The sequence below is a fragment of the Besnoitia besnoiti genome (assembly GCF_002563875.1).
Source record: "Besnoitia besnoiti strain Bb-Ger1 chromosome Unknown contig00050, whole genome shotgun sequence".
Lineage (NCBI taxonomy): Eukaryota > Apicomplexa > Conoidasida > Eucoccidiorida > Sarcocystidae > Besnoitia > Besnoitia besnoiti.
This window is the reverse complement of record NW_021703944.1, coordinates 1-24,812: the sequence shown is the minus strand read 5'-3', so window position 1 is coordinate 24,812 and position 24,812 is coordinate 1. Positions and strand designations below refer to the sequence as shown.

Below are 24,812 nucleotides of genomic sequence, written 5' to 3'. Positions count from 1 at the left end.
TGGTTATAGTTACGGTACATATATAAAATCTACAGTACGATTTGAGATTTGTTACGTGACGAGCGGTGTGTTTAAGACTAGTTTACATGCGCTCATTTTAATATGTAGTTATTTAACGAAGTTCTATTGTGCTAGCATGGTTTCGAGAACACACCAAATTTCCATGAGTCTATTCCGGGCACACCTCGTCTTTTATCGGTGTGCTCTCAATCTAAATTCATCTTATAACTTTGGTTTCTTAGTTGCAATTACCTTTGTACTCCAAATAATTACAGGTATCACTTTAGCGTTCCGATATACTTCTGAAGCATCTTGTGCATTTGCTAGTGTTCAACATCTAGTTAGAGAGGTAGCAGCAGGATGGGAATTTAGGATGTTGCATGCAACAACTGCTTCTTTCGTCTTCTTGTGTATCTTAATACACATGTCTCGAGGTATGTATAACTCCAGCTATAGTTATTTAACTACTGCTTGGATGTCTGGTTTAGTTTTATATCTACTTACTATAGCCACTGCTTTCCTCGGTTATGTACTACCATGGGGACAGATGAGTTTCTGGGGTGCTACAGTCATTACTAATCTCCTTTCTCCAATACCATATTTAGTACCTTGGTTACTCGGTGGATACTATGTATCTGATGTAACATTAAAACGATTCTTTGTATTGCACTTTATATTACCTTTTTGTAGGTTGCATTCTAATTGTATTACACATCTTCTATTTATTTAAATGGTTCTAGTAACCCTGCAGGTATTGATTCCGCACTTAAAGTAGCCTTCTATCCTCATATGTTAATGACCGATGCTAAATGTCTATCCTATCTAATTGGTTTAATTTTCTTACAAACGGCTTTTGGTTTGATTGAATTATCGCACCCAGATAACTCCATACCAGTGAACCGGTTTGTAACTCCGCTTCATATCGTACCTGAATGGTACTTTTTAGCATATTATGCGGTGTTAAAAGTAATCCCATCCAAAACCGGTGGTGTTTGGTTAGTATTTATGTCCTCTCTCATTAACTTAGCTCTTTATCTGAAATTCGAGCTTTGAATACTCGAATGTTGATACGACAACATTTTATGACTCGAAATGTAGTCAGTGGATGGGTAATTATTTGGGTATACAGTATGATCTTCTGATTATTTTGTAGTGCTATTCCACAAGCGACTTATATCTTATATGGTAGATTAGCTACTATCGTATATCTTACTACCGATTGGTTCTATGCTTATACTAAATCAATAGTTATAATGACTACAGCTTCCAAGCAAACATGATTACCGTGATATTGAAAATCCAACACTTTTAGCTGTCTTAAGCAGTCCAGTGGGTGGTGGTGTACTGCAATCATAAAGAACTTGTTTGTCTGTATCTCATAACCGAGTCATCTTCAGTATTCTAGGAACTATAATGTCTTTGTTTATTCGATTTGAGTGAACACATAAGATCATCGAATTTAACGGTATCTCCTGAAAGTAACGTACAAGCTGTAAACAAAGGACTCTTACTTAAACTGAGGAGTCAAGTAGGTACAACCGTACAAGGATTAATTATGTCCATCTGTGCATCTAAGTTGAGACTATCGGTTATATATTTTAGACGCTAACTTCCCGGCTAAACTTTGACTTATTAAACCAGCCTGGATCATAAAAGTACTATGTATGGTAAGATTGAGCGTGGACTATCGAATGAACAATGTGCTCCAACGCTAGTCTAAGTCTCTAACATACCTTTTACCTACAAACTGTACGGAACGTAACAAACCTCCAGGCAAAGAACTTGGTATTCTGTTCTAATTCCCCGTGGTAAACACAGTCAACGAATGCGGAAGGAGCATTCATATGTTATGCAGTTGTCTTAGGAGAGATACTCTAGATTTAGCATTCATCTACAGCTACGGTAACTGTTGTGTTTAAATAGCGGTTAACCTTTCCTTTTCCTTACGTACTCAGGGCATGCAATACCAATCAGATAACAACTGAAGCTAGACTCCCATGTTACACTTACTTAAAATGGGATTCCTAGGTTGATATAAACTACCTTTTTCTGGGGAGTATATACTACGAGTTGGACTACTGGTTTAGATCTTGAAGGTCTTTGTTTACCGGATCCAAGTTCTCTTGTGCTTTTCATGACCATCATGTTAAGTGCATTAAGTATAGTGGTATCCAGCGTATATTTGAAAAACCAACATTTGTATACAAGCTGTACGAATATCATGACATTCACTTTGGTAGTCGCCTTCTTAATGTTAGTCTGTACGGAATACTTAGGACTATCTCTTTTATATTAATGATAATGCATTTGGTAATGGACTTTTCATCTTAACTGGTATACATTTTAGCCATGTTATTGTTGGAGCTATCCTTGTATTCTTCACTCAAAGTATCTATAGTTCTTTAGTTACTTACATGCCTACAAGCTCTATAATGCTAAGCAAATCTAAAGGTATGTTATGCAAAGATCTTTACAGAACCATTCACTATTTTATATCTACACTTTGTAGAAACCATGTGGATATTAATCCACATTACATTCTATCTCTAAATCATATAACGGTCGTAAGGTACGCCGGGGATAACAGGTCAGATAATATTGGGAGTTCTAATCCTCGGATTGTATCAGCACCTCCATGTCGGCTCATTACTCCCTTGTTATTGAACAAGATTCAGTTAGGAACGCTAGTTCACCGTCAGATGTAATACGTGAGCTGGGTTAAGAACGTCTGGAGACAGTTTGTTCCCTATCTACCATATTATCTAATTGGTTTAATTTTCTTACAAACGGCTTTTGGTTTGATTGAATTATCGCACCCAGATAACTCCATACCAGTGAACCGGTTTGTAACTCCGCTTCATATCGTACCTGAATGGTACTTTTTAGCATATTATGCGGTGTTAAAAGTAATCCCATCCAAAACCGGTGGTTTGTTAGTATTTATGTTATCAACATGTCAATGAAATATCAACAACGATGAAACTTATTTGGTTAACATAACAACATAGAAGGTAAAGCTGGATTACGTTCAAACTTTACACTGGATACGTTTCAATGTTAACTTACTAAATACCATGGGAGCGAAGAGAATCTAATATGTAACTCCGTTCATGGAAATCAAAAGAGCTTTCACTGATTGTATTTATGAAACGTGATTAGTTCACCTAGCCAACACGATCCGGTTGTTTGGGAATAATATCCCTATTTAAGGGATTGATATGTGCTACAATAACACAGTCGGTACGAAGTCGAAACAAGGTAGTTGATGGTGAACCAGTGGCTGAACAAACCTTTTTATTGATTATGCTGACTTTAGTCCCGAGAAACTACAGTTCTGCTTAAACTGAGGAGTCAAGTAGGTACAAACCGTACAAGGATTAATTATGTCCATCTGTGCATCTAAGTTGAGACTATCGGTTATATATTTTAGACGCTAACTTCCCGGCTAAACATCCCTTTTCTTTGAAACACACTTCCCTTCTCGCCGTTAGCATGATCTCAAAGTACCAGAAGCCATGTGATCTATATAGTATAACGGGACATTAGACCGAACCTGCGATAGATAAATATATCTTGGATGATTGTATATTAGCGGCTAAATGTCAATCAAACATGCGAATTTTAGGTTTTCCATGAAATCTATTTGGAAGAAGAGGCTTGATAGTACTACCGTAAGTACATAATATACAGTCCCAGCAGTAGCGGTTAAACTATAGAAGAGTCGAGTATTATCCATGCATACCAGGCGTAAAAAGCGTTCATCCAGTTACTAAACAGGTGCCAGGCCAACAAGAATCCGATCCGTGTATTCCGTACAGACTAACATTAAGAAGGCGACTACCAAAGTGAATGTCATGATATTCGTACAGCTTGTATACAAATGTTGGTTTTTCAAATATACGCTGGATACCACTATACTTAATGCACTTAACATGATGGTCATGAAAAGCACAAGAGAACTTGGATCCGGTAAACAAAGACCTTCAAGATCTAAACCAGTAGTCCAACTCGTAGTATATACTCCCCAGAAAAAGGTAGTTTATATCAACCTAGGAATCCCATTTTAGTAAGTGTAACATGGAGTCTAGCTTCAGTTGTTATCTGATTGGTATTGCATGCCCTGAGTACGTAAGGAAAAGGAAAGGTTAACCGCTATTTAAACACAACAGTTACCGTAGCTGTAGATGAATGCTAAATCTAGAGTATCTCTCCTAAGACACTGCATAACATATGAATGCTCCTTCCGCCATTCGTTGACTGTGTTTACCACGGGGAATTAGAACAGAATACCAAGTTCTTTGCCTGGAGGTTTGTTACGTTCCGTACAGTTGTAGGTAAAAGGTATGTTAGAGACTTAGACTAGCGTTGGAGCACATTGTTTCATTCGATAGTCCACGCTCAATCTTACCATACATAGTACTTTTATGATCCCAGGCTGGTTTAATAAGTCAAAGTTTAGCCGGGAAGTTAGCGTCTAAAATATATAACCGATAGTCTCAACTTAGATGCACAGATGGACATAATTAATCCTTGTACGGTTTGTACCTACTTGACTCCTCAGTTTAAGCAGAACTGTAGTTTCTCGGGACTAAAGTCAGCATAATCAATAAAAAGGTTTGTTCAGCCACTGGTTCACCATCAACTACCTTGTTTCGACTTCGTACCGACTGTGTTATTGTAGCACATATCAATCCCTTAAATAGGGATATTATTCCCAAACAACCGGATCGTGTTGGCTAGGTGAACTAATCACGTTTCATAAATACAATCAGTGAAAGCTCTTTTGATTTCCATGAACGGAGTTACATATTAGATTCTCTTCGCTCCCATGGTATTTAGTAAGTTAACATTGAAACGTATCCAGTGTAAAGTTTGAACGTAATCCAGCTTTACCTTCTATGTTGTTATGTTAACCAAATAAGTTTCATCGTTGTTGATATTTCATTGACATGTTGATAACATAAATACTAACAAACCACCGGTTTTGGATGGGATTACTTTTAACACCGCATAATATGCTAAAAAGTACCATTCAGGTACGATATGAAGCGGAGTTACAAACCGGTTCACTGGTATGGAGTTATCTGGGTGCGATAATTCAATCAAACCAAAAGCCGTTTGTAAGAAAATTAAACCAATTAGATAGGATAGACATTTAGCATCGGTCATTAACATATGAGGATAGAAGGCTACTTTAAGTGCGGAATCAATACCTGCAGGGTTACTAGAACCATTTAAATGTAAATAGAAGATGTGTAATACAATTAGAATGCAACCTACAAAAGGTAATATAAAGTGCAATACAAAGAATCGTTTTAATGTTACATCAGATACATAGTATCCACCGAGTAACCAAGGTACTAAATATGGTATTGGAGAAAGGAGATTAGTAATGACTGTAGCACCCCAGAAACTCATCTGTCCCCATGGTAGTACATAACCGAGGAAAGCAGTGGCTATAGTAAGTAGATATAAAACTAAACCAGACATCCAAGCAGTAGTTAAATAACTATAGCTGGAGTTATACATACCTCGAGACATGTGTATTAAGATACACAAGAAGACGAAAGAAGCAGTTGTTGCATGCAACATCCTAAATTCCCATCCTGCTGCTACCTCTCTAACTAGATGTTGAACACTAGCAAATGCACAAGATGCTTCAGAAGTATATCGGAACGCTAAAGTGATACCTGTAATTATTTGGAGTACAAAGGTAATTGCAACTAAGAAACCAAAGTTATAAGATGAATTTAGATTGAGAGCACACCGATAAAAGACGAGGTGTGCCCGGAATAGACTCATGGAAATTTGGTGTGTTCTCGAAACCATGCTAGCACAATAGAACTTCGTTAAATAACTACATATTAAAATGAGCGCATGTAAACTAGTCTTAAACCACACCGCTCGTCACGTAACAAATCTCAAATCGTACTGTAGATTTTATATATGTACCGTAACTATAACCATGGTGACATCCAATGTTCACGCTCAATCTTACCATACATAGTACTTTTATGATCCCAGGCTGGTTTAATAAGTCAAAGTTTAGCCGGGAAGTTAGCGTCTAAAATATATAACCGATAGTCTCAACTTAGATGCACAGATGGACATAATTAATCCTTGTACGGTTTGTACCTACTTGACTCCTCAGTTTAAGCAGAACTGTAGTTTCTCGGGACTAAAGTCAGCATAATCAATAAAAAGGTTTGTTCAGCCACTGGTTCACCATCAACTACCTTGTTTCGACTTCGTACCGACTGTGTTATTGTAGCACATATCAATCCCTTAAATAGGGATATTATTCCCAAACAACCGGATCGTGTTGGCTAGGTGAACTAATCACGTTTCATAAATACAATCAGTGAAAGCTCTTTTGATTTCCATGAACGGAGTTACATATTAGATTCTCTTCGCTCCCATGGTATTTAGTAAGTTAACATTGAAACGTATCCAGTGTAAAGTTTGAACGTAATCCAGCTTTACCTTCTATGTTGTTATGTTAACCAAATAAGTTTCATCGTTGTTGATATTTCATTGACATGTTGATAACATAAATACTAACAAACCACCGGTTTTGGATGGGATTACTTTTAACACCGCATAATATGCTAAAAAGTACCATTCAGGTACGATATGAAGCGGAGTTACAAACCGGTTCACTGGTATGGAGTTATCTGGGTGCGATAATTCGACATAGCTGTGATGTTAAGGAGCATAGGAGATGCTACACGCCTTAATTGGTACTGCATTGATATAATTATCGTACAAGCACTCAGCTAGTTATTGAGAGACACTCACGAGCCCAAAACCATAACTTCGTAATCTCAATGGTTTGTGATAGAACCATAACACAATGATCTTTACACAGTTCAACCCTGTATTATAAAATCCAGTAGACTCATGTCCTTGTCGTTTATATAAATCTATTAATGCTTGTCAAGTTCCTTGTATCTAGTTAGCTCACTGCGTACTTAGGATCAGACCAAAAGAGTTCACTAATGGTACTAGAAAATAGGAGATCGCGTTAGTTCTTGGGAAAACGACTTCCGAACCACCAATATATATTGGTACAAAGAAGTTACCATATCCTCCGTACAAAGCAGGCATTAAGAACATAAAGATCATAGCTAGGCCATGTATCGTTATTATCACATTATAAGTAGCTATCGTCTCTGTACAAATGATCCGCGATCCAGAACTGTATAACTCAAATCGAATAAACAAAGACATTATAGTTCCTAGAATACTGAAGATGACTCCGGTTATGAGATACAGACAACCAAGTTCTTTATGATTGCAGTACACCACCACCCCACTGGACTGCTTAAGACAGCTAAAAGTGTTGGATTTCAATATCACGGTAATCATGTTTGCTTGGAAGCTGGAAGACGGAATCGTTATTAAGCGCCAGGTAGTCCTGGACACTGAATCCATGAGCGTGAACATTGGATGTCACCATGGTTATAGTTACGGTACATATATAAAATCTACAGTACGATTTGAGATTTGTTACGTGACGAGCGGTGTGTTTAAGACTAGTTTACATGCGCTCATTTTAATATGTAGTTATTTAACGAAGTTCTATTGTGCTAGCATGGTTTCGAGAACACACCAAATTTCCATGAGTCTATTCCGGGCACACCTCGTCTTTTATCGGTGTGCTCTCAATCTAAATTCATCTTATAACTTTGGTTTCTTAGTTGCAATTACCTTTGTACTCCAAATAATTACAGGTATCACTTTAGCGTTCCGATATACTTCTGAAGCATCTTGTGCATTTGCTAGTGTTCAACATCTAGTTAGAGAGGTAGCAGCAGGATGGGAATTTAGGATGTTGCATGCAACAACTGCTTCTTTCGTCTTCTTGTGTATCTTAATACACATGTCTCGAGTATGTATAACTCCAGCTATAGTTATTTAACTACTGCTTGGATGTCTGGTTTAAGTTTTATATCTACTTACTATAGCCACTGCTTTCCTCGGTTATGTACTACCATGGGGACAGATGAGTTTCTGGGGTGCTACAGTCATTACTAATCTCCTTTCTCCAATACCATATTTAGTACCTTGGTTACTCGGTGGATACTATGTATCTGATGTAACATTAAAACGATTCTTTGTATTGCACTTTATATTACCTTTTGTAGGTTGCATTCTAATTGTATTACACATCTTCTATTTACATTTAAATGGTTCTAGTAACCCTGCAGGTATTGATTCCGCACTTAAAGTAGCCTTCTATCCTCATATGTTAATGACCGATGCTAAATGTCTATCCTATCTAATTGGTTTAATTTTCTTACAAACGGCTTTTTGGTTTGATTGAATTATCGCACCCAGATAACTCCATACCAGTGAACCGGTTTGTAACTCCGCTTCATATCGTACCTGAATGGTACTTTTTAGCATATTATGCGGTGTTAAAAGTAATCCCATCCAAAACCGGTGGTTTGTTAGTATTTATGTTATCAACATGTCAATGAAATATCAACAACGATGAAACTTATTTGGTTAACATAACAACATAGAAGGTAAAGCTGGATTACGTTCAAACTTTACACTGGATACGTTTCAATGTTAACTTACTAAATACCATGGGAGCGAAGAGAATCTAATATGTAACTCCGTTCATGGAAATCAAAAGAGCTTTCACTGATTGTATTTATGAAACGTGATTAGTTCACCTAGCCAACACGATCCGGTTTGTTTGGGAATAATATCCCTATTTAAGGGATTGATATGTGCTACAATAACACAGTCGGTACGAAGTCGAAACAAGGTAGTTGATGGTGAACCAGTGGCTGAACAAACCTTTTTATTGATTATGCTGACTTTAGTCCCGAGAAACTACAGTTCTGCTTAAACTGAGGAGTCAAGTAGGTACAAACCGTACAAGGATTAATTATGTCCATCTGTGCATCTAAGTTGAGACTATCGGTTATATATTTTTAGACGCTAACTTCCCGGCTAAACATCCCTTTTCTTTGAAACACACTTCCCTTCTCGCCGTTAGCATGAATCTCAAAGTACCAGAAGCCATGTGATCTATATAGTATAACGGGACATTAGACCGAACCTGCGATAGATAAATATATCTTGGATGATTGTATATTAGCGGCTAAATGTCAATCAAACATGCGAATTTTAGGTTTTCCATGAAATCTATTTGGAAGAAGAGGCTTGATAGTACTACCGTAAGTACATAATATACAGTCCCAGCAGTAGCGGTTAAACTATAGAAGAGTCGAGTATTATCCATGCATACCAGGCGTAAAAAGCGTTCATCCAGTTACTTAAACAGGTGCCAGGCCAACAAGAACCGATCCGTGTATTCTACAGACTAAATAAGAAGGCGACTACCAAAGTGAATGTCATGATATTCGTACAGCTTGTATACAAATGTTGGTTTTTCAAATATACGCTGGATACCACTATACTTAATGCACTTAACATGATGGTCATGAAAAGCACAAGAGAACTTGGATCCGGTAAACAAAGACCTTCAAGATCTAAACCAGTAGTCCAACTCGTAGTATATACTCCCAGAAAAAGCTGATAAATAATCCTGTCTCAGAGATGATAACTCCAAGTACGATGCTACTGATTAGACTAGCATCTGAGTAGTAGTTTTCTCTCGCTGTTAAGATGAGTGAGAACAAGAATTCCATATTTACGCCTAGAACATAACCGATGTGGAATAATCTTAATGTAGTAGGATATTGAAATCCAACACTTTTAGCTGTCTTAAGCAGTCCAGTGGGTGGTGGTGTACTGCAATCATAAAGAACTTGGTTGTCTGTATCTCATAACCGGAGTCATCTTCAGTATTCTAGGAACTATAATGTCTTTGTTTATTCGATTTGAGTGAACACATAAGATTCATCGAATTTAACGGTATGCTCCTGAAAGTAACGGTACAGAGCTGTAAACAAAGGACTCCTTAACTTAAACTGAGGAGTCAAGTAGGTACAAACCGTACAAGATTAATTATGTCCATCTGTGCATCTAAGTTGAGACTATCGGTTAATATATTTAGACGCTAATTCCCGGCTAAACTTTGACTTATTAAACCAGCCTGGGATCATAAAAGTACTATGTATGGTAAGATTGAGCGTGGACTATCGAATGAAACAATGTGCTCCAACGCTAGTCTAAGTCTCTAACATACCTTTTACCTACAAACTGTACGGAACGTAAACAAACCTCCAGGCAAAGAATCTGGTATTCTGTTCTAATTCCCCGTGGTAAAACACAGTCAACGAATGGCGGAAGGAGCATTCATATGTTATGCAGTGTCTTAGGAGAGATACTCTAGATTTAAGCATTCATCTAACAGCTACGGTAACTGATGTGTTTAAATAGCGGTAACCTTTCCTTTTCCTTACGTAACTCAGGGCATGCAATACCATCAGATAACAACTGAAGCTAGACTCCATGTTACACTTACTAAAATGGGATTCCTAGGTTGATATAAACTACCTTTTTCTGGGGAGTATATACTACGAGTTGGACTACTGGTTTAGATCTTGAAGGTCTTTGTTTACCGGATCCAAGTTCTCTTGTGCTTTTCATGACCATCATGTTAAGTGCATTAAGTATAGTGGTATCCAGCGTATATTTGAAAAACCAACATTTGTATACAAGCTGTACGAATATCATGACATTCACTTTGGTAGTCGCCTTCTTAATGTTAGTCTGTACGGAATACTTAGGACTATCTCTTTATATTAATGATAATGCATTTGGTAATGGACTTTTCATCTTAACTGGTATACATTTTAGCCATGTTATTGTTGGAGCTATCCTTGTATTCTTCACTCAAAGTATCTATAGTTCTTTAGTTACTTACATGCCTACAAGCTCTATAATGCTAAGCAAATCTAAAGGTATGTTATGCAAGATCTTTACAGAACCATTCACTATTTTATATCTACACTTTGTAGAAACCATGTGGATATTAATCCACATTACATTCTATCTCTAAATCATATAACGGTCGTAAGGTACGCCGGGGATAACAGGTCAGATAATATTGGGAGTTCTAATCCTCGATTGTATCAGCACCTCCATGTCGGCTCATTACTCCCTTGTTATTGAACAAGATTCAGTTAGGAACGCTAGTTCACCGTCAGATGTAATACGTGAGCTGGGTTAAGAACGTCTGGAGACAGTTTGTTCCCTATCTACCATATTATCTAATTGGTTTAATTTTCTTACAAACGGCTTTTGGTTTGATTGAATTATCGCACCCAGATAACTCCATACCAGTGAACCGGTTTGTAACTCCGCTTCATATCGTACCTGAATGGTACTTTTTAGCATATTATGCGGTGTTAAAAGTAATCCCATCCAAAACCGGTGGTTTGTTAGTATTTATGTCCTCTCTCATTAACTTAGCTCTTTTATCTGAAATTCGAGCTTTGAATACTCGAATGTTGATACGACAACATTTTATGACTCGAAATGTAGTCAGTGGATGGGTAATTATTTGGGTATACAGTATGATCTTCTTGATTATTATTGGTAGTGCTATTCCACAAGCGACTTATATCTTATATGGTAGATTAGCTACTATCGTATATCTTACTACCGGATTGGTTCTATGCTTATACTAAATCAATAGTTATAATGACTACAGCTTCCAAGCAAACATGATTACCGTGATATTGAAATCCAACACTTTTAGCTGTCTTAAGCAGTCCAGTGGGGTGGTGGTGTACTGCAATCATAAAGAACTTGGTTGTCTGTATCTCATAACCGGAGTCATCTTCAGTATTCTAGGAACTATAATGTCTTTGTTTATTCGATTTGAGTTATACAGTTCTGGATCGCGGATCATTTGTACAGAGACGATAGCTACTTATAATGTGATAATAACGATACATGGCCTAGCTATGATCTTTATGTTCTTAATGCCTGCTTTGTACGGAGGATATGGTAACTTCTTTGTACCAATATATATTGGTGGTTCGGAAGTCGTTTTCCCAAGAACTAACGCGATCTCCTATTTTCTAGTACCATTAGGTTCTGTGTTGTTAACTCAAAGTATTTGTTCCGAGTTTGGTAGTGGTCTTGGTTGGACAATGTATCCTCCACTAAGTACTAGCTTGATGGTGTTAAATCCAGAGGCAACTGATTGGATTATCGGAGGTCTTGCAGTACTAGGAATTAGTAGTATTTTAAGTTCTATTAACTTCCTTGGTACTTGCGTCTTCATGGGTTCTAATGCTGGTGCTAAGAACTATATTCTATATATCTGGGCTATCATATTTACTGCCCTTATGTTAGTCTTCACTCTACCTATTCTTACTGGTGGATTAGTTATGATCCTTCTTGATCTACACGTAAACACTGAATTTTATGATTCTATGTATTCTGGTGATAGTGTACTTTATCAACATCTATTCTGGTTCTTCGGACATCCAGAGGTATACATTCTAATTTTACCTGCTTTTGGTGTAGTCTCGCAGACATTATCTATGTATGCTGCTAGATCTGTCTTCGGTGGACAATCTATGATCTTAGCTATGGGTTGTATTTCTATTCTAGGTTCCTTAGTATGGGCACATCATATGATGACAGTCGGTCTAGAGGTAGATACCAGAGCTTATTTCTCTGCTATGACTATTATGATTGCAATTCCTACCGGTACTAAGATTTTCAACTGGTTAGGTACCTATATGGCTAGCCATACAACTACAAGAACTGTAGATCTATGGGCTGCTCTTAGTTTTATCCTATTGTTTACTCTAGGTGGTACTACAGGTGTAGTTATGGGTAACGCTGGTATGGATATTGCCCTACATGATACATACTATATTGTAGCTCATTTCCATTTCGTATTATCTCTTGGTGCAGTACTAGCTACTATATGTGGCTTTATCTTCTATAGCAGAGATATGTTCGGAGATACTGTAAATCTATTCCATGTAAATACCGGTGCTTCTCCATATTTAAGCATCTGGTTTGTAGTCTTCTTAGGTAGTATCTTATTAATTTTCATCCCTATGCATATACTTGGTTTCAACGTTATGCCAAGAAGGATACCAGATTACCCTGATTATCTTTGTTATATTAATACATGGTGTTCAATTGGTTCTATATCCACAATAGTTATCATCTTAAACTATGCTCTGCTAATGCACTTAACATGATGGTCATGAAAAGCACAAGAGAACTTGGATCCGGTAAACAAAGACCTTCAAGATCTAAACCAGTAGTCCAACTCGTAGTATATACTCCCCAGAAAAAGCTGATAAATAATCCTGTCTCAGAGATGATAACTCCAAGTACGATGCTACTGATTAGACTAGCATCTGAGTAGTAGTTTTCTCTCGCTGTTAAGATTGAGTGAGAACAAGAATCCATATATTACGCCTAGAACATAACCGATGTGGAATAATCTTAATGTAGTAGGATATTGAAATCCAACACTTTTAGCTGTCTTAAGCAGTCCAGTGGGTGGTGGTGTACTGCAATCATAAAGAACTTGGTTGTCTGTATCTCATAACCGGAGTCATCTTCAGTATTCTAGGAACTATAATGTCTTTGTTTATTCGATTTGAGTTATACAGTTCTGGATCGCGGATCATTTGTACAGAGACGATAGCTACTTATAATGTGATAATAACGATACATGGCCTAGCTATGATCTTTATGTTCTTAATGCCTGCTTTGTACGGAGGATATGGTAACTTCTTTGTACCAATATATATTGGTGGTTCGGAAGTCGTTTTCCCAAGAACTAACGCGATCTCCTATTTTCTAGTACCATTAGGTTCTGTGTTGTTAACTCAAAGTATTTGTTCCGAGTTTGGTAGTGGTCTTGGTTGGACAATGTATCCTCCACTAAGTACTAGCTTGATGGTGTTAAATCCAGAGGCAACTGATTGGATTATCGGAGGTCTTGCAGTACTAGGAATTAGTAGTATTTTAAGTTCTATTAACTTCCTTGGTACTTGCGTCTTCATGGGTTCTAATGCTGGTGCTAAGAACTATATTCTATATATCTGGGCTATCATATTTACTGCCCTTATGTTAGTCTTCACTCTACCTATTCTTACTGGTGGATTAGTTATGATCCTTCTTGATCTACACGTAAACACTGAATTTTATGATTCTATGTATTCTGGTGATAGTGTACTTTATCAACATCTATTCTGGTTCTTCGGACATCCAGAGGTATACATTCTAATTTTACCTGCTTTTGGTGTAGTCTCGCAGACATTATCTATGTATGCTGCTAGATCTGTCTTCGGTGGACAATCTATGATCTTAGCTATGGGTTGTATTTCTATTCTAGGTTCCTTAGTATGGGCACATCATATGATGACAGTCGGTCTAGAGGTAGATACCAGAGCTTATTTCTCTGCTATGACTATTATGATTGCAATTCCTACCGGTACTAAGATTTTCAACTGGTTAGGTACCTATATGGCTAGCCATACAACTACAAGAACTGTAGATCTATGGGCTGCTCTTAGTTTTATCCTATTGTTTACTCTAGGTGGTACTACAGGTGTAGTTATGGGTAACGCTGGTATGGATATTGCCCTACATGATACATACTATATTGTAGCTCATTTCCATTTCGTATTATCTCTTGGTGCAGTACTAGCTACTATATGTGGCTTTATCTTCTATAGCAGAGATATGTTCGGAGATACTGTAAATCTATTCCATGTAAATACCGGTGCTTCTCCATATTTAAGCATCTGGTTTGTAGTCTTCTTAGGTAGTATCTTATTAATTTTCATCCCTATGCATATACTTGGTTTCAACGTTATGCCAAGAAGGATACCAGATTACCCTGATTATCTTTGTTATATTAATACATGGTGTTCAATTGGTTCTATATCCACAATAGTTATCATCTTAACTATGCTCTGCTAATGCACTTAACATGATGGTCATGAAAAGCACAAGAGAACTTGGATCCGGTAAACAAAGACCTTCAAGATCTAAACCAGTAGTCCAACTCGTAGTATATACTCCCAGAAAAAGGTAGTTTATATCAACCTAGGAATCCCATTTTAGTAAGTGTAACATGGAGTCTAGCTTCAGTTGTTATCTGATTGGTATTGCATGCCCTGAGTACGTAAGGAAAAGGAAAGGTTAACCGCTATTTAAACACAACAGTTACCGTAGCTGTAGATGAATGCTAAATCTAGAGTATCTCTCCTAAGACACTGCATAACATATGAATGCTCCTTCCGCCATTCGTTGACTGTGTTTACCACGGGGAATTAGAACAGAATACCAAGTTCTTTGCCTGGAGGTTTGTTACGTTCCGTACAGTTGTAGGTAAAAGGTATGTTAGAGACTTAGACTAGCGTTGGAGCACATTGTTTCATTCGATAGTCCACGCTCAATCTTACCATACATAGTACTTTTATGATCCCAGGCTGGTTTAATAAGTCAAAGTTTAGCCGGGAAGTTAGCGTCTAAAATATATAACCGATAGTCTCAACTTAGATGCACAGATGGACATAATTAATCCTTGTACGGTTTGTACCTACTTGACTCCTCAGTTTAAGTTAAGGAGTCCTTTGTTTACAGCTTGTACCGTTACTTTCAGGAGCATACCGTTAAATTCGATGATCTTATGTGTTCACTCAAATCGAATAAACAAAGACATTATAGTTCCTAGAATACTGAAGATGACTCCGGTTATGAGATACAGACAACCAAGTTCTTTATGATTGCAGTACACCACCACCCCACTGGACTGCTTAAGACAGCTAAAAGTGTTGGATTTCAATATCACGGTAATCATGTTTGCTTGGAAGCTGTAGTCATTATAACTATTGATTTAGTATAAGCATAGAACCAATCCGGTAGTAAGATATACGATAGTAGCTAATCTACCATATAAGATATAAGTCGCTTGTGGAATAGCACTACCAATAATAATCAAGAAGATCATACTGTATACCCAAATAATTACCCATCCACTGACTACATTTCGAGTCATAAAATGTTGTCGTATCAACATTCGAGTATTCAAAGCTCGAATTTCAGATAAAAGAGCTAAGTTAATGAGAGAGGACATAAATACTAACAAACCACCGGTTTTGGATGGGATTACTTTTAACACCGCATAATATGCTAAAAAGTACCATTCAGGTACGATATGAAGCGGAGTTACAAACCGGTTCACTGGTATGGAGTTATCTGGGTGCGATAATTCAATCAAACCAAAAGCCGTTTGTAAGAAAATTAAACCAATTAGATAGGATAGACATTTAGCATCGGTCATTAACATATGAGGATAGAAGGCTACTTTAAGTGCGGAATCAATACCTGCAGGGTTACTAGAACCATTTAAATGTAAATAGAAGATGTGTAATACAATTAGAATGCAACCTACAAAAGGTAATATAAAGTGCAATACAAAGAATCGTTTTAATGTTACATCAGATACATAGTATCCACCGAGTAACCAAGGTACTAAATATGGTATTGGAGAAAGGAGATTAGTAATGACTGTAGCACCCCAGAAACTCATCTGTCCCCATGGTAGTACATAACCGAGGAAAGCAGTGGCTATAGTAAGTAGATATAAAACTAAACCAGACATCCAAGCAGTAGTTAAATAACTATAGCTGGAGTTATACATACCTCGAGACATGTGTATTAAGATACACAAGAAGACGAAAGAAGCAGTTGTTGCATGCAACATCCTAAATTCCCATCCTGCTGCTACCTCTCTAACTAGATGTTGAACACTAGCAAATGCACAAGATGCTTCAGAAGTATATCGGAACGCTAAAGTGATACCTGTAATTATTTGGAGTACAAAGGTAATTGCAACTAAGAAACCAAAGTTATAAGATGAATTTAGATTGAGAGCACACCGATAAAAGACGAGGTGTGCCCGGAATAGACTCATGGAAATTTGGTGTGTTCTCGAAACCATGCTAGCACAATAGAACTTCGTTAAATAACTACATATTAAAATGAGCGCATGTAAACTAGTCTTAAACACACCGCTCGTCACGTAACAAATCTCAAATCGTACTGTAGATTTTATATATGTACCGTAACTATAACCATGGTGACATCCAATGTTCACGCTCAATCTTACCATACATAGTACTTTTATGATCCCAGGCTGGTTTAATAAGTCAAAGTTTAGCCGGGAAGTTAGCGTCTAAAATATATAACCGATAGTCTCAACTTAGATGCACAGATGGACATAATTAATCCTTGTACGGTTTGTACCTACTTGACTCCTCAGTTTAAGTTAAGGAGTCCTTTGTTTACAGCTTGTACCGTTACTTTCAGGAGCATACCGTTAAATTCGATGATCTTATGTGTTCACTCAAATCGAATAAACAAAGACATTATAGTTCCTAGAATACTGAAGATGACTCCGGTTATGAGATACAGACAACCAAGTTCTTTATGATTGCAGTACACCACCACCCCACTGGACTGCTTAAGACAGCTAAAAGTGTTGGATTTCAATATCACGGTAATCATGTTTGCTTGGAAGCTGTAGTCATTATAACTATTGATTTAGTATAAGCATAGAACCAATCCGGTAGTAAGATATACGATAGTAGCTAATCTACCATATAAGATATAAGTCGCTTGTGGAATAGCACTACCAATAATAATCAAGAAGATCATACTGTATACCCAAATAATTACCCATCCACTGACTACATTTCGAGTCATAAAATGTTGTCGTATCAACATTCGAGTATTCAAAGCTCGAATTTCAGATAAAAGAGCTAAGTTAATGAGAGAGGACATAAATACTAACAAACCACCGGTTTTGGATGGGATTACTTTTAACACCGCATAATATGCTAAAAAGTACCATTCAGGTACGATATGAAGCGGAGTTACAAACCGGTTCACTGGTATGGAGTTATCTGGGTGCGATAATTCAATCAAACCAAAAGCCGTTTGTAAGAAAATTAAACCAATTAGATAATATGGTAGATAGGGAACAAACTGTCTCCAGACGTTCTTAACCCAGCTCACGTATTACATCTGACGGTGAACTAGCGTTCCTAACTGAATCTTGTTCAATAACAAGGGAGTAATGAGCCGACATGGAGGTGCTGATACAATCCGAGGATTAGAACTCCCAATATTATCTGACCTGTTATCCCCGGCGTACCTTACGACCGTTATATGATTTAGAGATAGAATGTAATGTGGATTAATATCCACATGGTTTCTACAAAGTGTAGATATAAAATAGTGAATGGTTCTGTAAAGATCTTGCATAACATACCTTTAGATTTGCTTAGCATTATAGAGCTTGTAGGCATGTAAGTAACTAAAGAACTATAGATACTTTGAGTGAAGAATACAAGGATAGCTCCAACAATAACATGGCTAAAATGTATACCAGTTAAGATGAAAAGTCCATTACCAAATGCATTATCATTAATATAAAGAGATAGTCCTAAGTATTCCGTACAGACTAACATTAAGAAGGCGACTACCAAAGTGAATGTCATGATATTCGTACAGCTTGTATACAAATGTTGGTTTTTCAAATATACGCTGGATACCACTATACTTAATGCACTTAACATGATGGTCATGAAAAGCACAAGAGAACTTGGATCCGGTAAACAAAGACCTTCAAGATCTAAACCAGTAGTCCAACTCGTAGTATATACTCCCCAGAAAAAGGTAGTTTATATCAACCTAGGAATCCCATTTTAGTAAGTGTAACATGGAGTCTAGCTTCAGTTGTTATCTGATTGGTATTGCATGCCTGGTGACTTAGAATATGATTCTTATTAATGGGAGCACAGTTCCCTGGGTATCCAATCCAGTGCTCTGCCTTGGGCATTGAAACTAACCCACAGTTCAACCCTGTATTATAAAATCCAGTAGACTCATGTCCTTGTCGTTTATATAAATCTATTAATGCTTGTCAAGTTCCTTGTATCTAGTTAGCTCACTGCGTACTTAGGATCAGACCAAAAGAGTTCACTAATGGTACTAGAAAATAGGAGATCGCGTTAGTTCTTGGAAAACGACTTCCGAACCACCAATATATATTGGTACAAAGAAGTTACCATATCCTCCGTACAAAGCAGGCATTAAGAACATAAAGATCATAGCTAGGCCATGTATCGTTATTATCACATTATAAGTAGCTATCGTCTCTGTACAAATGATCCGCGATCCAGAACTGTATAACTCAAATCGAATAAACAAAGACATTATAGTTCCTAGAATACTGAAGATGACTCCGGTTATGAGATACAGACAACCAAGTTCTTTATGATTGCAGTACACCACCACCCACTGGACTGCTTAAGACAGCTAAAAGTGTTGGATTTCAATATCCTACTACATTAAGATTATTCCACATCGGTTATGTTCTAGGCGTAATATATGGATTCTTGTTCTCACTCATCTTAACAGCGAGAGAAAACTACTACTCAGATGCTAGTCTAATCAGTAGCATCGTACTTGGAGTTATCATCTCTGAGACAGGATTATTTATCAGCTTTTTTCTGGGGAGTATATACTACGAGTTGGACTACTGGTTTAGATCTTGAAGGTCTTTGTTTACCGGATCCAAGTTCTCTTGTGCTTTTCATGACCATCATGTTAAGTGCATTAAGTATAGTGGTATCCAGCGTATATTTGAAAAACCAACATTTGTATACAAGCTGTACGAATATCATGACATTCACTTTGGTAGTCGCCTTCTTAATGTTAGTCTGTACGGAATACACGGATCGGATTCTTGTTGGCCTGGCACCTGTTTAGTAACTGGATGAACGCTTTTTACGCCTGGTATGCATGGATAATACTCGACTCTTCTATAGTTTAACCGCTACTGCTGGGACTGTATATTATGTACTTACGGTAGTACTATCAAGCCTCTTCTTCCAAATAGATTTCATGGAAAACCTAAAATTCGCATGTTTGATTGACATTTAGCCGCTAATATACAATCATCCAAGATATATTTATCTATCGCAGGTTCGGTCTAATGTCCCGTTATACTATATAGATCACATGGCTTCTGGTACTTTGAGATCATGCTAACGGCGAGAAGGGAAGTGTGTTTCAATAACTAGCTGAGTGCTTGTACGGAGGATATGGTAACTTCTTTGTACCAATATATATTGGTGGTTCGGAAGTCGTTTTCCCAAGAACTAACGCGATCTCCTATTTTCTAGTACCATTAGGTTCTGTGTTGTTAACTCAAAGTATTTGTTCCGAGTTTGGTAGTGGTCTTGGTTGGACAATGTATCCTCCACTAAGTACTAGCTTGATGGTGTTAAATCCAGAGGCAACTGATTGGATTATCGGAGGTCTTGCAGTACTAGGAATTAGTAGTATTTTAAGTTCTATTAACTTCCTTGGTACTTGCGTCTTCATGGGTTCTAATGCTGGTGCTAAGAACTATATTCTATATATCTGGGCTATCATATTTACTGCCCTTATGTTAGTCTTCACTCTACCTATTCTTACTGGTGGATTAGTTATGATCCTTCTTGATCTACACGTAAACACTGAATTTTATGATTCTATGTATTCTGGTGATAGTGTACTTTATCAACATCTATTCTGGTTCTTCGGACATCCAGAGGTATACATTCTAATTTTACCTGCTTTTGTGTAGTCTCGCAGACATTATCTATGTATGCTGCTAGATCTGTCTTCGGTGGACAATCTATGATCTTAGCTATGGGTTGTATTTCTATTCTAGGTTCCTTAGTATGGGCACATCATATGATGACAGTCGGTCTAGAGGTAGATACCAGAGCTTATTTCTCTGCTATGACTATTATGATTGCAATTCCTACCGGTACTAAGATTTTCAACTGGTTAGGTACCTATATGGCTAGCCATACAACTACAAGAACTGTAGATCTATGGGCTGCTCTTAGTTTTATCCTATTGTTTACTCTAGGTGGTACTACAGGTGTAGTTATGGGTAACGCTGGTATGGATATTGCCCTACATGATACATACTATATTGTAGCTCATTTCCATTTCGTATTATCTCTTGGTGCAGTACTAGCTACTATATGTGGCTTTATCTTCTATAGCAGAGATATGTTCGGAGATACTGTAAATCTATTCCATGTAAATACCGGTGCTTCTCCATATTTAAGCATCTGGTTTGTAGTCTTCTTAGGTAGTATCTTATTAATTTTCATCCCTATGCATATACTTGGTTTCAACGTTATGCCAAGAAGGATACCAGATTACCCTGATTATCTTTGTTATATTAATACATGGTGTTCAATTGGTTCTATATCCACAATAGTTATCATCTTAACTATGCTCTGCATTAAGTATAGTGGTATCCAGCGTATATTTGAAAAACCAACATTTGTATACAAGCTGTACGAATATCATGACATTCACTTGGTAGTCGCCTTCTTAATGTTAGTCTGTACGGAATACTTAGGACTATCTCTTTATATTAATGATAATGCATTTGGTAATGGACTTTTCATCTTAACTGGTATACATTTTAGCCATGTTATTGTTGGAGCTATCCTTGTATTCTTCACTCAAAGTATCTATAGTTCTTTAGTTACTTACATGCCTACAAGCTCTATAATGCTAAGCAAATCTAAAGGTATGTTATGCAAGATCTTTACAGAACCATTCACTATTTTATATCTACACTTTGTAGAAACCATGTGGATATTAATCCACATTACATTCTATCTCTAAATCATATAACGGTCGTAAGGTACGCCGGGGATAACAGGTCAGATAATATTGGGAGTTCTAATCCTCGGATTGTATCAGCACCCTCCATGTCGGGCTCATTACTCCCTTGTATTGAACAAGATTCAGTTAGGAACGCTAGTTCACCGTCAGATGTAATACGTGAGCTGGGTTAAGAACGTCTGGAGACAGTTTGTTCCCTATCTACCATATTATCTAATTGGTTTAATTTTCTTACAAACGGCTTTTGGTTTGATTGAATTATCGCACCCAGATAACTCCATACCCCAGTGAACCGGTTTGTAACTCCGCTTCATATCGTACCTGAATGGTACTTTTTAGCATATTATGCGGTGTTAAAAGTAATCCCATCCAAAAACCGGTGGTTTGTTTAGTATTTATGTCTCTCTCTCATTAACTTAGCTCTTTATCTGAAATTCGAGCTATTGAATACTCGAATGTTGATACGACAACATTTTTATGACTCGAAATGTAGTCAGTGGATGGGTAATTATTTGGGTATACAGTATGATCTTTCTTGATATTATTGGTAGTTGCTATTCCACAAGCGACTTATATCTTATATGGTAGATTAGCTACTATCGTATATCTTACTACCGGATTGGTTCTATGCTTATACTAAATCAATAGTTATAATGACTACAGCTTCAAGCAAACATGATTACCGTGATATTGAAATCCAACACTTTTAGCTGTCTTAAGCAGTCCAGTGGGTGGTGGTGTACTGCAATCATAAAGAACTTGGTTGTCTGTATCTCATAACCGGAGTCATCTTCAGTATTCTAGGAACTATAATGTCTTTGTTTATTCGATTTGAGTGAACACATAAGATCATCGAATTTAACGGTATGCTCCTGAAAGTAACGGTACAAGCTGTAAACAAAGGACTCCTTAACTTAAACTGAGGAGTCAAGTAGGTACAAACCGTACAAGGATTAATTATGTCCATCTGTGCATCTAAGTTGAGACTATCGGTTATATATTTTAGACGCTAACTTCCCGGCTAAACTTTGACTTATTAAACCAGCCTGGGATCATAAAAGTACTATGTATGGTAAGATTGAGCGTGGACTATCGAATGAAACAATGTGCTCCAACGCTAGTCTAAGTCTCTAACATACCTTTTACCTACAACTGTACGGAACGTAACAAACCTCCAGGCAAAGAACTTGGTATTCTGTTCTAATTCCCCGTGGTAAACACAGTCAACGAATGGCGGAAGGAGCATTCATATGTTATGCAGTGTCTTAGGAGAGATACTCTAGATTTAGCATTCATCTACAGCTACGGTAACTGTTGTGTTTAAATAGCGGTTAACCTTTCCTTTTCCTTACGTACTCAGGGCATGCAATACCAATCAGATAACAACTGAAGCTAGACTCCATGTTACACTTACTAAAATGGGATTCCTAGGTTGATATAAACTACCTTTTTCTGGGGAGTATATACTACGAGTTGGACTACTGGTTTAGATCTTGAAGGTCTTTGTTTACCGGATCCAAGTTCTCTTGTGCTTTTCATGACCATCATGTTAAGTGCATTAAGTATAGTGGTATCCAGCGTATATTTGAAAAACCAACATTTGTATACAAGCTGTACGAATATCATGACATTCACTTTGGTAGTCGCCTTCTTAATGTTAGTCTGTACGGAATACTTAGGACTATCTCTTTATATTAATGATAATGCATTTGGTAATGGACTTTTCATCTTAACTGGTATACATTTTAGCCATGTTATTGTTGGAGCTATCCTTGTATTCTTCACTCAAAGTATCTATAGTTCTTTAGTTACTTACATGCCTACAAGCTCTATAATGCTAAGCAAATCTAAAGGTATGTTATGCAAGATCTTTACAGAACCATTCACTATTTTTATATCTACACTTTGTAGAAACCATGTGGATATTAATCCACATTACATTCTATCTCTAAATCATATAACGTCGTAAGGTACGCCGGGGATAACAGGTCAGATAATATTGGGAGTTCTAATCCTCGGATTGTATCAGCACCTCCATGTCGGCTCATTACTCCCTTGTTATTGAACAAGATTCAGTTAGGAACGCTAGTTCACCGTCAGATGTAATACGTGAGCTGGGTTAAGAACGTCTGGAGACAGTTTGTTCCCTATCTACCATATTATCTAATTGGTTTAATTTTCTTACAAACGGCTTTTGGTTTGATTGAATTATCGCACCCAGATAACTCCATACCAGTGAACCGGTTTGTAACTCCGCTTCATATCGTACCTGAATGGTACTTTTTAGCATATTATGCGGTGTTAAAAGTAATCCCATCCAAAACCGGTGGTTTGTTAGTATTTATGTTATCAACATGTCAATGAAATATCAACAACGATGAAACTTATTTGGTTAACATAACAACATAGAAGGTAAAGCTGGATTACGTTCAAACTTTACACTGGATACGTTTCAATGTTAACTTACTAAATACCATGGGAGCGAAGAGAATCTAATATGTAACTCCGTTCATGGAAATCAAAAGAGCTTTCACTGATTGTATTTATGAAACGTGATTAGTTCACCTAGCCAACACGATCCGTTGTTTGGGAATAATATCCCTATTTAAGGGATTGATATGTGCTACAATAACACAGTCGGTACGAAGTCGAAACAAGGTAGTTGATGGTGAACCAGTGGCTGAACAAACCTTTTTATTGATTATGCTGACTTTAGTCCCGAGAAACTACAGTTCTGCTTAAACTGAGGAGTCAAGTAGGTACAAACCGTACAAGGATTAATTATGTCCATCTGTGCATCTAAGTTGAGACTATCGGTTATATATTTTAGACGCTAACTTCCCGGCTAAACTTTGACTTATTAAACCAGCCTGGGATCATAAAAGTACTATGTATGGTAAGATTGAGCGTGGACTATCGAATGAAACAATGTGCTCCAACGCTAGTCTAAGTCTCTAACATACCTTTTACCTACAACTGTACGGAACGTAACAAACCTCCAGGCAAAGAACTTGGTATTCTGTTCTAATTCCCCGTGGTAAACACAGTCAACGAATGGCGGAAGGAGCATTCATATGTTATGCAGTGTCTTAGGAGAGATACTCTAGATTTAGCATTCATCTACAGCTACG

At 37.3% G+C, this 24,812-nt stretch overlaps 12 protein-coding genes across 12 annotated transcripts; 8 read left to right on the top strand and 4 right to left on the bottom strand.

Moving 5' to 3' along the window:
* Positions 1–163: 163 nt before the first annotated feature.
* Positions 164–1,237, top strand: BESB_064060 (uncharacterized protein; the record flags this gene model as incomplete). Its single annotated transcript, XM_029364801.1, has 1 exon — positions 164–1,237. One exon carries the CDS (start codon positions 164–166, stop codon positions 728–730), a length of 567 nt encoding a protein of 188 aa, XP_029214926.1. The 3' UTR covers positions 731–1,237.
* Positions 1,238–1,987: 750 nt separating this feature from the next.
* On the top strand, positions 1,988–2,550 carry BESB_064080 (uncharacterized protein). Its single transcript, XM_029364803.1, has one exon. The coding sequence runs from the start codon at positions 2,135–2,137 to the stop codon at positions 2,294–2,296; it is 162 nt and encodes a 53-aa protein (XP_029214925.1). The 5' UTR covers positions 1,988–2,134; the 3' UTR covers positions 2,297–2,550.
* Positions 2,551–4,941: 2,391 nt separating this feature from the next.
* Positions 4,942–6,276, bottom strand: BESB_064030 (uncharacterized protein; the record flags this gene model as incomplete). Its single annotated transcript, XM_029364798.1, has 2 exons — positions 4,942–5,690; positions 6,255–6,276. The coding sequence occupies 2 exons, from the start codon at positions 6,274–6,276 to the stop codon at positions 4,942–4,944; spliced, it is 771 nt and encodes a 256-aa protein (XP_029214924.1).
* A 1,345-nt stretch (positions 6,277–7,621) lies between these two features.
* BESB_064070 (uncharacterized protein) lies at positions 7,622–8,475 on the top strand (the record flags this gene model as incomplete). The annotated part of the gene is made up of 1 exon (XM_029364802.1): positions 7,622–8,475. One exon carries the CDS (start codon positions 7,622–7,624, stop codon positions 7,919–7,921), a length of 300 nt encoding a protein of 99 aa, XP_029214923.1. The 3' UTR covers positions 7,922–8,475.
* Positions 8,476–11,068: 2,593 nt separating this feature from the next.
* BESB_064020 (uncharacterized protein) lies at positions 11,069–11,615 on the top strand (the record flags this gene model as incomplete). Its single annotated transcript, XM_029364797.1, has 2 exons — positions 11,069–11,107; positions 11,172–11,615. 2 exons carry the CDS (start codon positions 11,069–11,071, stop codon positions 11,613–11,615), a joined length of 483 nt encoding a protein of 160 aa, XP_029214922.1.
* Positions 11,616–11,651: 36 nt separating this feature from the next.
* Positions 11,652–13,154, top strand: BESB_064010 (uncharacterized protein; the record flags this gene model as incomplete). Its single annotated transcript, XM_029364796.1, has 1 exon — positions 11,652–13,154. One exon carries the CDS (start codon positions 11,652–11,654, stop codon positions 13,152–13,154), a length of 1,503 nt encoding a protein of 500 aa, XP_029214921.1.
* Positions 13,155–13,542: 388 nt separating this feature from the next.
* On the top strand, positions 13,543–14,892 carry BESB_064040 (uncharacterized protein; the record flags this gene model as incomplete). Its single annotated transcript, XM_029364799.1, has 1 exon — positions 13,543–14,892. One exon carries the CDS (start codon positions 13,543–13,545, stop codon positions 14,890–14,892), a length of 1,350 nt encoding a protein of 449 aa, XP_029214920.1.
* A 919-nt stretch (positions 14,893–15,811) lies between these two features.
* BESB_064000 (uncharacterized protein) lies at positions 15,812–16,891 on the bottom strand (the record flags this gene model as incomplete). Its single annotated transcript, XM_029364795.1, has 1 exon — positions 15,812–16,891. One exon carries the CDS (start codon positions 16,889–16,891, stop codon positions 15,812–15,814), a length of 1,080 nt encoding a protein of 359 aa, XP_029214919.1.
* A 629-nt stretch (positions 16,892–17,520) lies between these two features.
* Positions 17,521–18,067, bottom strand: BESB_063990 (uncharacterized protein; the record flags this gene model as incomplete). The annotated part of the gene is made up of 2 exons (XM_029364794.1): positions 17,521–17,964; positions 18,029–18,067. The coding sequence occupies 2 exons, from the start codon at positions 18,065–18,067 to the stop codon at positions 17,521–17,523; spliced, it is 483 nt and encodes a 160-aa protein (XP_029214918.1).
* Positions 18,068–18,152: 85 nt separating this feature from the next.
* BESB_063980 (uncharacterized protein) lies at positions 18,153–18,566 on the bottom strand (the record flags this gene model as incomplete). Its single annotated transcript, XM_029364793.1, has 1 exon — positions 18,153–18,566. One exon carries the CDS (start codon positions 18,564–18,566, stop codon positions 18,153–18,155), a length of 414 nt encoding a protein of 137 aa, XP_029214917.1.
* Positions 18,567–20,071: 1,505 nt separating this feature from the next.
* On the top strand, positions 20,072–21,681 carry BESB_064050 (uncharacterized protein; the record flags this gene model as incomplete). Its single annotated transcript, XM_029364800.1, has 1 exon — positions 20,072–21,681. Exon 1 carries the CDS (start codon positions 20,632–20,634, stop codon positions 21,679–21,681), a length of 1,050 nt encoding a protein of 349 aa, XP_029214916.1. The 5' UTR covers positions 20,072–20,631.
* A 2,036-nt stretch (positions 21,682–23,717) lies between these two features.
* On the top strand, positions 23,718–24,045 carry BESB_063970 (uncharacterized protein; the record flags this gene model as incomplete). Its single annotated transcript, XM_029364792.1, has 2 exons — positions 23,718–23,756; positions 23,821–24,045. The coding sequence occupies 2 exons, from the start codon at positions 23,718–23,720 to the stop codon at positions 24,043–24,045; spliced, it is 264 nt and encodes an 87-aa protein (XP_029214915.1).
* Positions 24,046–24,812: the final 767 nt, after the last annotated feature.